The sequence below is a fragment of the Taudactylus pleione genome, unplaced genomic scaffold (genome assembly GCF_031769625.1).
Source record: "Taudactylus pleione unplaced genomic scaffold, aTauple2 ptg000276l, whole genome shotgun sequence".
Classification (NCBI taxonomy): Eukaryota; Metazoa; Chordata; class Amphibia; order Anura; family Myobatrachidae; genus Taudactylus; species Taudactylus pleione.
Genome location: NW_028284678.1, coordinates 11,073,587 through 11,086,333, shown reverse-complemented (window position 1 = coordinate 11,086,333; position 12,747 = coordinate 11,073,587). Strand labels below are relative to the sequence as shown.

Here is a 12,747-nt window from a genome sequence, read left to right as displayed (position 1 = left end):
TCCATAGAACGGAAGTATAATGGATGGCCTTGCCCTTTGGAAGAACAATGTGGACAAGCGGTTTGAAGGCGTTGAAGATTGTATGATCTGTTTCTCTGTCATTCATGGTTCAAATTATTCTCTACCAAAAAAAGGCTGCAGGACCTGCAAGAAGAAGTTTCACTCGGAGTGTTTGGTGAGTGCCATAGTTAAGGAACTTTCACGCTTGTTGGGTGAGCCGGAGAGCTGAAATCTCCTCCCCATCTCCCAGAGTGATGGTAGATTGAGCAGCGCCACCCTCCTAAGCAGCTTATTACATATGTCAGCAAAGGGATGGGACCGATTGGATAGTTAATAATCACTATTTATTTCAGGTATATCATTTAGCTGATTGATGCAGTAGTTTTGATATGTCAATGCAGAATAAATATGCAGAGCCGAAGTTAGGGGTGTGCTCGCACCGTCGCTACCAGACGATCCCTGCATCTAGCTTAGAACCCAGTCCCTGGGACAGCACCCTGCAGCCAGAATCGCTGCAGCAGCGCCACCCGGAGCGTCATCTGGACGCTGCAGACAAGCCCAATGCAGCCTGTACAGCCCCCAGAGCATCCTGAGGATGCTGAAGGAAGTTCTGTTCTTCACAGCGCTGGCGGCCCCGTCCCTTCGGCATGACGCCATCTAATGTGACGTAATCGGGCAAGCAGAGGGCGCCGAAAAGCCCTGTTACGGCACTGTAATTGCGTGCAGTTTTGTTGTTCTTTAGTTTGTGCATTGTATTTTACTTATAAACCTATAAAGTCCCCAACCTTAACCACTTAACTGACACATTTTTTTTTTGTTAACACCCGACATAAATTGTCTGTTTTTTTTTAATTTTTAATTGTCTAAATAGTATTTTTAAAAATATATTTATTTTTTTATTTTTTCTTTAAATATACCTAGGGGGTGTTGTGCACACCCCCTACCCTCACCTGCAGAGCGCAGCGGAGCGTGGTGCAGGGGGAACTGGTCATCAGTCCCCCCAGTGGCAGCTGTACTTTGTACATGCAGAGATCAGCTTACTGGTGTTCCCCTCTTTGCACTTTTACTTTAGGACCATGCGCCTGGAGTGCCGTTCGCACAGCGTTCTGTGGCATGATATTGGCGGTCACAGACCACCACATCACTCCAGGGGGGACCTGAGGAGGAGGAGGAGATCTGTTATGCACCTGTGCAGAATGGATTTCCTCCATTACACAAGGGGGATCTGGAGATGCAGCACTAACGCATGAGATGCCAGGTAACGCACTCGCGGGTGCAGTCGCATCTCATGCGTTAGTGCCAGGCCAGTGATTAAGGACAGTGGGCCTGATTCAGAGCCGCTCGTAAGCGGACGCTCGTTCGTTCCGAGCAATGTTTGCCCAACTGCGCATGCGTATGGATTTTAATACGCATGCGCAAACCAGTCAGTGCGGCCGAAAATCGTTTGTTCGCAAAATAGCGAATGCCTGCTATTTTGAGTGACAGGAGGAGGCGTATGTGGGTGGTAACAGGGGAAGGTGCTTGAAAACGGGGAGTGGAGATCCGAACGCCGGCGTGCTTAAAGGTCAAAACGGGCGTTTTATGGGTGTGCATAATTAATACAGCAGCGTCATTGACCACGTCACTGGGTTATTTTATAGCCAGACCTGCTCGCAAGATTGCGGTAGGAAATACCAACCACAAGAATAGCGAGCAGTTCATACGCTGGTCGATGTACTCGATTAATCTAATAAATAGCGGACATGACGTAGGATGCGAGCGGCCAGGGGGCGTAATTATCCAAAAAACGACCGCAAGTTTTGTTCGCTCGTTCAGACCTAGAGGCGTGAACAGACCGCAAAGAGCGAACGGTTCATTTGAATAGCCACCCTTTTTTTCTGAACGATTGACCGCAAATAGCGTCCGGCTCTGAATGAGGTCCAGTGTCCAGAATGGATACATTTTATTCACATTTTGATTATTTCAGCTTTTGTCTTTTAAGATAGTGCTATTTGCCAGCCCAAGCAATAATCATCATTAGACCGAGCTAAGATGGCGGATATTGGGTGCATAATACAAATACAGGGCATTATTTTTTGTAGTGGTCTCGGATTGTACAAAAAAAAAGAGCCACATTGCGCTCCCTGTGCTTCCAAATCTGTATGGAAGTATAACGATCAACGTAACACTTCCATATGTTGTGGAAGATGTATACATTGCTGCCCAGGTATGGTGATATACACCAGAGGAAATAGCGGGCGTGCGCATTTGCCATACTGGCAGATTATTTCTTGGCTGTGATCGCCGCTGCATTGCGTCCGTGACATTAGTGGGGCCGTACATCTCCCAGAAGTCTCGTATCCAAAACTTTTTTCAATAACATACAGTTACAGATGTGTCGTTATACTTGTAGCCTCCTTGCTTGTAATCTCTCCATGCGGTGGCGCCGAGTCATGCCGTCCTGCATATCATATTATTCAGCAGACGCATTCGCATCACTGTGTGAATAAGACGCATTTGAAGGTAAAAAGTTGCACGAAAGACTCTCAGCGCTACCGAGGTAGACGGAGCTCCCGCATTATCTGTGGCGCACGGAGGGTAGATGTATGTGGACACATCTGTATTCGTCTTAAAGTAGGAATCCTCTACATTACTAAATACTGTTTTATACAGTCCATGAAACCTCTGTATATTAATGAGCACATCTACTTTAAGCAGCCATTTTGCTGCCTGACTCAAAGTAGATGACAATGCAATTTATCAATTCACTATGAATGGGTGTGGTATATTTAGTCGCCATTCATAATGTCGACATGGGAATGTCTATATGGTCATATATTATCATGTCGACACTGATGAAATTTCGACATGATTATAATGTTGTCAAAACGTGATGACTTACCTGGTATGGTGGCTCCAGCCGTGTCTTCCGGATCCACCTGTGACGTCCTGATGACTTACGACTCATCGTGTGGAGATTCCAGCGCTGAGTATATCTCAAACCTCTAGTGCAGTGATTCCCAACCTCAGTCCTCAAGGCACATGAACAGTCCTGGTTTTAGTGATATCCATGATTGTGCACAGATGGTTAAATCAATATAACTGAGGTACTAATTAAGTCACTTGTGCTCAAGTATGGTTATCCCTAAAACCTGGACTGTTAGTGTGTCTGAAGACCGTGGTTGGGAACCCCTGCCCTAGTGCCTAACCCTAACCGTCCCCTACTGCAGCCTAACCCAAACCGTCCCCTCCTGCAGCCTAACCCTCCCCCTGGTGCCTAACCTCCCTTCCCCTAAGCTAACCCCTTTCATAGCCTAACCACAACCCCTCTCTTCCACAGCCTAACCCATACCTTCCCTTCTTGCAGCCTAATCCTAACCATCCCCTCCTGCAGTATAATCCTCCCCTCCTGCAGCCTAATACTAACACTCTCTTCCTGCAGCCTATCCCTATCCTTCCCCTCCTGCAGTATAATCCTCCCCTCCTGCAGCCTAACACTAACACTCTATTCCAGCAGCCTAACCCTAACACTCTCTTCCTGCAGCCTAACCCTAACACTCTCTTCCTGCAGCCTAACCCTAACACTGTCTTCCTGCAGCCTAACCCTATCCCTCCCCTCCTGCAGTATAATTCTCCCCTCCTGCAGCCTAACCCTAACACTCTCTTCCTGCAGCCTAACACTGACACTCTCTTCTTGCAGCCTAATCCTAACACTCCCCTCCTGCAGCCTAACCCTAACACACTCTTCCTGCAGCCTAACACGAACACTCTCTTCCTGCAGCCTAATCCTAACACTCCCCTCCTGCAGCCTAACCCTAACACACTCTTCCTGCAGCCTAACCTTCCCCTCCTGCAGCCTAATCCTAACCCTCCTCTCCTGTATTATAATCCTCCCCTCCTGCAGCCTAACCCTAATTTTCCTTCCTGCAGCCTAACACTACACTCTCTTCCTGCAGCCTAATCCTAACCCTCCCCTCCTGCAGTATAATCCTCCCCTCCTGCAGCCTAATACTAACACTCTCTTCCTGCAGCCTAACCCTATCCCTCCCCTCCTGCAGTATAATCCTCCCCTCCTGCAGCCTAACCCTAACACTCTATTCCAGCAGCCTAACCCTAACACTCTCTTCCTGCAGCCTAACCCTAACACTCTCTTCCTGCAGCCTAACCCTAACACTGTCTTCCTGCAGCCTAACCCTATCCCTCCCCTCCTGCAGTATAATCCTCCCCTCCTGCAGCCTAACCCTAACACTCTCTTCCTGCAGCCTAACACTAACACTATCTTCCTGCAGCCTAATCCTAACACTCCCCTCCTGCAGCCTAACCCTAACACTCTCTTCCTGCAGCCTAACCCTAACACTCTCTTCCTGCAGCCTAACCTTCCCCTCCTGCAGCCTAATCCTAACCCTCCCCTCCTGTATTATAATCCTCCCCTCCTGCAGCCTAACCCTAACACTCTCTTCCTGCAGCCTAACACTAACACTCTCTTCTTGCAGCCTAATCCTAACACTCCCCTCCTGCAGCCTAACCCTAACACTCTCTTCCTGCAGCCTAACACGAACACTCTCTTCCTGCAGCCTAATCCTAACACTCCCCTCCTGCAGCCTAACCCTAACACTCTCTTCCTGCAGCCTAACCCTAACACTCTCTTCCTGCAGCCTAACCCTAACACTCTCTTCCTGCAGCCTAACCCTAACACTCTCTTCCTGAAGCCTAACCCTAACACTCTCTTCCTGCAGCCTAACCCTCACCCTCCTCTCCTGTAGCCTAACCTACAAAATGTCGATATTTCATATGTTGACATTCTGCAGATGCCAATATGGTCAGTGTCGACATTTCAACACTGTCGACATTGTAACTGTTGACATTATAATACTCTCTCCTCCCTATCTTCCCCTTCTGTGTCACACCTGTCTGTATGCCCCTCCCCTTTAGAATGTAAGCTCTCACGAGCAGGGACCTCTTCCCGCATGTGCTTCTCCTTACACTTTCTTCTACTCCTTACTCCCCATAAGGGCACCTAACACGTGACTGCCAACTCCCGGCAGCTTATTGTGAGTGCTTTAATCACTATTGCAGCAATGTATATAGTGTCCTTCACTGTACTGTAAGTTACTTGTTTGTTTGTTTTTGTTTTTGTGTTCACTTATTAGTTTTATGTACTATGTAAGGCTCTGCGGAACACTTGTGGCGACATATAAATAAAGGATAATAATAATTATGGCTGCATTCCATATGAATCGCCGACATAGGGGTTATTGTTTCAGCGGACACTAGCCCCTTCAGAAAATTAGTTATGTTGATGTGTGTAAGCGATAAGTGCTATAATCATTTTCTTATGGAATAATAGCTTGCTTATATACATAATTTTCAGAGGTAGGGACTTCAAATTTCTTTCTATTTATTTGTTCTTAATTAAGATTGGATGCCACAACCTTGTATTTTTGCCTTTCTCGGTAATAGCGGCAGATAATATCCACGCTTGGCTGGCCGCGTGTTTACGAGCAGAGGGGACAGTACACAGGGAAAGGTCTCTCGTTCTTCAGTGGTAGTTGCTCCTGAGCCAAAGCCAGCAATATCCTATTTAATCTTCTAAGACAAGCCCTTCAGTGCAGTACTCGCAGTTCTGTTATACAGGAAAAGGGCTGGCAGATGTAAGAAACACCAGGCGGCTTAAACAATAGCAGGTGTCTAACCTCTGGCTCTTCTTCCTAATCTATGCCCAGCTATCTGATCTCTAGGAAAAACATCTTTGGCAGGGGCACATGGCTGGCGCTTTCCGGTTTCAGTGAACCTAGAGACCAGGTGTTACATGTGTATCTTGCGCTCTTAATACATTGTGTATGTAATGGGATTACAAGGATAAGCTTTGTGATTCCTGTGTATTATGGTCAGGACTGGACAAATCCCAGGAGCCACGTCGACAATGCCTGTAACAGAAAACATTTTGCTGCTGGCGATCACAGTGATGTAACTGGATGGACGTCTTCCCTGGCTCCTTAATTCTTGCTTGTTTTCTCCATCCCTGACTATAATAAAGCATTGGCATCATTTTAGTGTGTGTTTTATTTTTATTAGTTAATTATCTTTTTTTTTCCCCCCATAGGAGACGCATCACATAAGGCATTAACAGAAAAGAATAGACTTACAGCAATGTTTGCAATGTTGAACTTTTTTAATATTCCAAGTGTAAAATAAATACAAGATATTTTCAATTACAGACTCGTGGGCAGCCCTAAGGAAGCAGTGAGGAGTTCTACTCGGGATGCAGTCAGGAAGCCGACGGTCGTTATGCCGACCGCCAGCTTCCCTACTGTCAAATTCCGGCAAGGTACAAATGATTGGCGTCGAAATACCGATGCCTGTCATTTGACCTACGCCAGGAGCCCGGCATACCGATCGAAGGTAAGCCTGGCGTGGACAGCCGCGCGCGGGGGGCGGTTAGGTTAGGGGCTCCCGGGGAGGACTTGGGGTTAGGCAGCCCCCCGGGAGGGTTAGGGTTAGGCACCCTTGGGGGGAGGTTAGGGTTAGGCACACCCCCCCCCGGGAGACTTAGGTTTAGGCTTCAGGGAAGGGGGAGGTTAGGGTTAGGCACCCCTAAGGAGGGTTAGGGGGCAGAATAGGGTTAGTTTTACTTACCTTCTTGATTTAATAAATATAATAATTTGATTTCATTTTACTTAACCTAAAAATAAAAAGTAACAGATCTATAACTAGCCAGGCAAGGGGCCGTAGATACAGCCTCGGTGTGCTCGTGTCCAGCGCACGTGTGGCATGGTTTGTGCGCAGGAACTGATCGAGCAGCAGGGTCTGAGAATTGTGCTGGCTGTGACTGGGGAGGTGGCTGTCCAGATGCATGGAGGAGTATCGTCTTATGGGCATCTTATGGGCGTGTTATAGGAGTGTGGCATAACTGGTTTGAATACGCAGACACTTAATTGCTTACGTTGGAGGCCATACTGTGACAGAGATTCTGCAATGGGCTGGTGCAAGTTTCCATGTTGCTACCGATGGTTGCGTCTACAGACGCACAAAGAGGGCTTCCCAGTCCTTTTATGCTCAGGCGCACGGCTGTACACCAGGGAAGGGCTTATAGCAGTATTTAGCATAAAGTTGCAGAAGCAGAAGACGCACACGGATTACATTAGACTATTCTTGAGTTTTATGTATAAACAGCTGCCATTCTGAAATACATACACCCTCAGGAAGCACCGACCACATGATATATGTATTAGAGAGAAGACAGTAACTGAATGACCTCAATATACAGGTATTTAGCAGCGCATCAGTGAATGCGCCATGAGCGCATCAATAGCAGCTGACCACTTGTATCTGCTCTTTACTTGTCTTCAACTCCCTCTTGCAGAAAAATAATGATGCCTTTAACTAGAGATGAGCGGGTTCGGATTAGTTCGGATTTTCACGCCGAGTTCGTTTTTTTCCCTGCAAAAAACGGGACTCAGAAAGAGGCAAAACGTCATTTTTCATGGACAAACATCATCATTCCTGGACAAAAGTCCAGGAATGATGATGTTTGTCCATGAAAAATGACGTTTTGTTTCTTTCTGAGTCCCGTTTTTTTGCCGGGAAAAATCCGAACTCGGCGTGAAAATCCGAACCCCCTCATCTCTATTTTAACCCAGAAAGGAATTCCAAAGCTCGCAGGTTTGCATTCTCACCCCATATTATTTAGTGACGGCTGTTTGCTTCCATCTGGGTTGTAATTTTCACCAGGGATGACATTATTATATATTCCGCATCTATTTAATGTGGTTTTTGTTTTTAATGTCACCTAAAGACACTTTTTCAGATTGCAGTCACTGTGTGTTATGTCAGTCCTGACTGATTGGTTCTAGGTGTTGGCACATACAGGCCCATATCAACCCAAATCTGATGAAGCCCTGTATGGGCAGGATTATGGGCTTCATTCAGAGGCGGCCGTACGGTCTACGACCGCACGGCCGCCTGGATGTTTGTCCAGTGCGCATGCGCACAAGGGAGCCGGCTCCTTCGTGCGCATGCATGAGACCCGCTACGACCGACAGCGCCGATCGTAGCGGGGCGAGCTGTCGATGTTGATTGACAGCTCGCCCCTTTTGGAAGGCGGGCCGGGGGGGTGGCAGCCCAAACGGAGGCGTTCCCATGGGAACGCCTGCCGTTTGGGGGAGGCCCCACTGACATCACTAGTGATGTCAGTGGAGCGCTTCCGGCTCTGACAGAGCCAGAAGCTCTCCGGGGCTTACGACAAGTGAGACCCTACCCTAGGGTCTCGTCATAAGCCCCGATGGTCTATGACCATCGTGACCATCACCCTAGCAGTCGTTACACCCACAGCTCTAACGACTGAAACAGAGGCGGGGGCGGTCAGGATGCAAGCGGCTGCCCAGTTTTTGAGCGACCGCTTGCATCCTCCGACCGCCTCTGAATGAGGGCCTATGTCTCTGAAGGCCATTGCAGTCAGCCTACCTAACCCTAGAATGACTGATACCACAGAATGGTAGCTTCAAATGAAATATATCCAAGCTCAAAACATGAAGGTGCTTCTACACCTGAACAAATATGTTCTATTCCTATTTCCCTCCAGTCACAGACAATTATGTATGATTGTTTTTACTATGGATCTTTGCCTAGTAGTTGCCCTCCAGGACTCTGTATGTCTCCCACAGCCAGGCTGTAGGCAAGATGAGGGTGTTACACCATGTACCATAACAATAGCACTGGTTGTCTATGGACTAATCTATTCTACCAGATATCCAGCTTTAAGAGTTGTCTGGAAATCTTTTTTTTTTTTTTTATTATTATCAATGGATGGGGCCTAAATCATACAAGTATTCGTATTCTCAGAGCCACATTCTGTAACAGGACCCACTAGTTTTGTTTCTTCTTTCATCTATTTCTTATGTACACTGTGCACAAATGTAAGGTAAGTATTCAATTAACGACAATGGCCGCAAGGTGGCGCCATTTTGACTGTTCCATCGGGACCTTGCTGCTGTGGATTTTTCCTGACAAAACAATCTGCAGTTTGGCTTACCATCGTTAGTGTTGATGTGTCCAGCTTTATATCGTGATCACACATTGCTGCTAATTTAATGGCAATCTCCTTAGTATGGGTTCATACTCTGCATGCATAGAAAACGGCACAGTACCACCTGTCATAATGTATGCTGGGTGTGTAAGTGTGTGTGTTCTCATTATTCATGGGTTGGCAGCTTCTCTTGTTTTGTACATTGTATTACCGGGTTTGATTCACAGTATTATTTCATGCAGGGATAAATACATTTACTAGTAAAAATCTACATATCTTGGAATTATCAACTGCCATTTTTACTATGGGGGGAATTCAGTTAGCCCCGCTAATTTAACGCCCATTAAATTACCCTGGGGACGGATCAGACCCCCCCCCCAAAAAACAGCTAAATAAATAGCTCCGGGGGTGGTGAATTAGCCCACAGTAAATTGCCACAGCAAAATGAATTCCCCCATGTCTGTAAACTGACTATGCAATATTTGTTACAGTATTGCACAAAATCCTGTATTTCAGTACCTCTCATGGGACAATTGCAAGTTGTATACAGGTTGAGTCTCCCATATCCAAAATGCTTGGGACCAGGGGTATTTTGGACAACGGAATATTCCGTATTTTGGAATATTTGCATATCATAATGAGAGATCTTGGGAATGGGACCCAAATATACACACAGCATGCATTTATGTGTTATATACACCTTATACACACAGCCTGAAGGTCATTTTATACAATATTTTTAATAATTTGTGCCTTAGACAAAGTTTGTGTACATTGAACCATCAAAAATCAAAGGTTTCATTATCTCAGTCATGCCAAAATTAATACGTATTTCGGAATATTTGGATATAGGAGACTCAACCTGTATTATGTTTTATAAACCCTTGTTTACAATGTTTTCAAAATATCCTTTAAAATGTAAAATTCTAGCGAAGTTTCTTCTTATTTCATTGTTACTGTTATTCTTCATTTGTCCATAATCTTCTCCCTTATTATACAGTGTTGTAGACTATGTAGGCACTATGTAAAGCATAATAATAATAGACCTAAAAGAGTTATACACACTATTTCCTTGATCTGGACCGATGACAAATCCAGTTTTCTGGTCATTATGATCACTGTGCGATTGCCATTAGAATTGATAAGGATATAATGTATAGGAAGCACAGGTTAATCTCCTGTTGCTCATTTCTTTATCAGTGGTCTACAGAGAATTTCCTCCTTGTTGTAAACTTTTTTTTTTTTTTTCAGTAGAAAATCATTTACTGCTTTTGTCTATTGAACTCGGTGTACAGCATATTAAAATGTGTAAACTTTTTTTTTTTTTGTCCTTTTAGTACAAGTGGTTCACTTCCAGCAACAAGTCTACATGCCCCCTGTGTAGAGAGACTTTCTTTTGAATCCTGCCGAGAACGCCAATATACAGTACCATTCTGCAAACTGCTGGATCTGTATAATAAATCTGTGCACAATCCTGCACTAGGTAAATACCTGTATATTGTATTTCAGCAGTATGTGAATATGTTTCTAATGTCTGATTTTGATGTACAGAAGCAGCTGAACTAAAGTTTTTCTTCCATCAAACCACCCAAATGTGATAAAACCGTTTCTGTGTAGATCGTGTTAACATCGGGTTGTGGTGTTTTTTGCTGAGCTTTCTATGTGGAATCCACTATGCTACCCATTTTAATGATTACAGAAGAGATGAATTGGACACAGATTTTTAAATTTAACTAAACTGTAAAACCTTTTAGGTTTTGCAGATTGTACAATTGACATGTACAGCGATAAAAGCCAACATTCGCTTGGAAATGTATCTTTTTTTTTGGAAAATGAAATTTTGAGTAAAGTCCATTTGAGAAAGGTGTTTTGTGTCAAGTTTGTTATGCAATTTCCCCCTAAATTATGTAGATAACAAAATATACAATAGGATTTTGCGTTCGCTTTAAAGTCTTCCTGTCTACGACCTTATCACAGTACACAAGGTACTGCTGAAACTAAATTCTTTTTTTGACACCCATTTCTTGCATCTATTTGACAGGAGTCTCACTGTTGGTGACCCTGGTATTATCTAACCCAGTCTGTGAATTTCTCCTTATCTAAATTCCCCTCCTCAGATCATGACACTAGCCCTGTCCTCACTAACACATCCTCATCTCCTGATATGCTCTGTGCTGCTGGGGGACCCTGCTTCTTCCATTATATAACCCTCAGTCTGTTTTCTGCTGCCTCCATTTCTTTAATCAGATCACTCCCCTGTCACAAGCAGCCCTATTCTCACCGACTCATCACACCTGATTTACTCTGTGCTGCTGGGGGACCCTACTCCTTCCACTATATAACTTTCAGTCTATGGCTCCCTTACACAGCTTACAAATACACAGACATGATTACAACCATTGAGGTGCATTTGTGCCGGGTATTTCCACCAGAACACTATGGAAACATATAAGGTCCAATTCTGAGTTGCACACAACCCAACAGAAATTCTGTGCACTGGCTCCGATCTGAAGTCTACGTAGTGCGTATTTTCGGACGCATCTATGCGACTGCACCACCCCCAGCCCTCCGTCTGCTAGAGCAGTCATCATCACTATTAATGGCACTTACACCTACTCCATGCAATGCGCAAAAGTTAGAACTAAAAAAGACGTCTACTCGCCATACGCACGACTTGCAGTAGAAGATGCAACTCTTGCCCACAGACTGTTCCCTTCTGTGTGTACACCCACCTGACTGATGGAGAGAGCCATCGCGATGCGTCTAACTCTGTCACCTGGAGATGTGCAAAAACAGGTATGTTCACAGCGGCGCATGACCAGCTTGTTAGAGCGCACCAGATGCGGCTTCTTCTGAGGAAACCGTTAGAATTGTAAAGAAACGGAGAAACGCGTTAAGAACCCTAAGGACTGTGAATTCGTCACACCGGCTACACTTTGCTCTGCAAACCATCTGAGGGTGATACCAGCCATCCGATACATTTGTGACCATAGAGACCGCATCATAAGTGAAAAGCCCTGGTGGGCAATACCTGCTTCTTACTGCATCCATAAGGCACATAAGTCAGTACACTGCGGAGAGTCCGTTACAGGTGGAGGCTGTGAGTACATACGGAGCCGGCAGACTTTGGCTGTATAGCTCCGCTTATTACAACTTGACCGATGCTATTAACCAGCCAGCTGCTTTGATTTGGAACTCTGATCAATTCTCCAACAGTCTCTCTGGAACTATATCACATGGAATCTTATTATTATATTGCCATTTGAGCCGGTAAAGTGAACTATTTTTTTATCTAATATATATGAAAGTCAAATCTCTATTCCGGAATATTACTATCCCTTATTTGGATAATTTATATACGGGACTTCAGTTTACCACCAAGGAGTGGGCTTTATTATTCTTCCCGGAATCAGTATTTCTCTATAAAATTTGGACTATAAATCCATCGGTCCTTATTGCTTATTATGCAAATCGGCAATCAGCTGATTTACGATATCACTTTTGAAGTGTTTTACTAGCTGTTTTTAGAATCTATTATGTTTCATGATTGCTATTAAAATTGTGATTTATATTTATCAAAGAGATTTACTTTATTTTTTAGCGCTTTCTATAATTGTGTATTTTTTTCATGTCTGTGTATCTATGGAGTGTTCCCAAACACTTCTTTTGAAAGCTGCTTGATTGGTTGTTTTTTATTGTTATTTAATATTTAATTTGTGCGCCTGATATATACTTGATTTAGT

The 12,747-nt window shown here is 44.7% G+C and overlaps 1 protein-coding gene across 2 annotated transcripts in view; it reads left to right on the top strand.

Moving 5' to 3' along the window:
* LTN1 (listerin E3 ubiquitin protein ligase 1) overlaps positions 1-12,518 on the top strand; it is a 125,647-nt gene extending 113,129 nt beyond the window's left edge. For both annotated transcript variants that reach the window (XM_088481642.1, XM_088481641.1), the window contains exons 29-30: positions 8-175; positions 10,342-12,518. In XM_088481642.1, the coding sequence (XP_088337768.1) occupies positions 8-175; positions 10,342-10,404 (231 nt within the window). In that variant the 3' untranslated portion in view covers positions 10,405-12,518. The remainder of the gene's footprint in view (positions 1-7; positions 176-10,341) is intronic.
* The last annotated feature ends 229 nt before the right edge of the window (positions 12,519-12,747 follow it).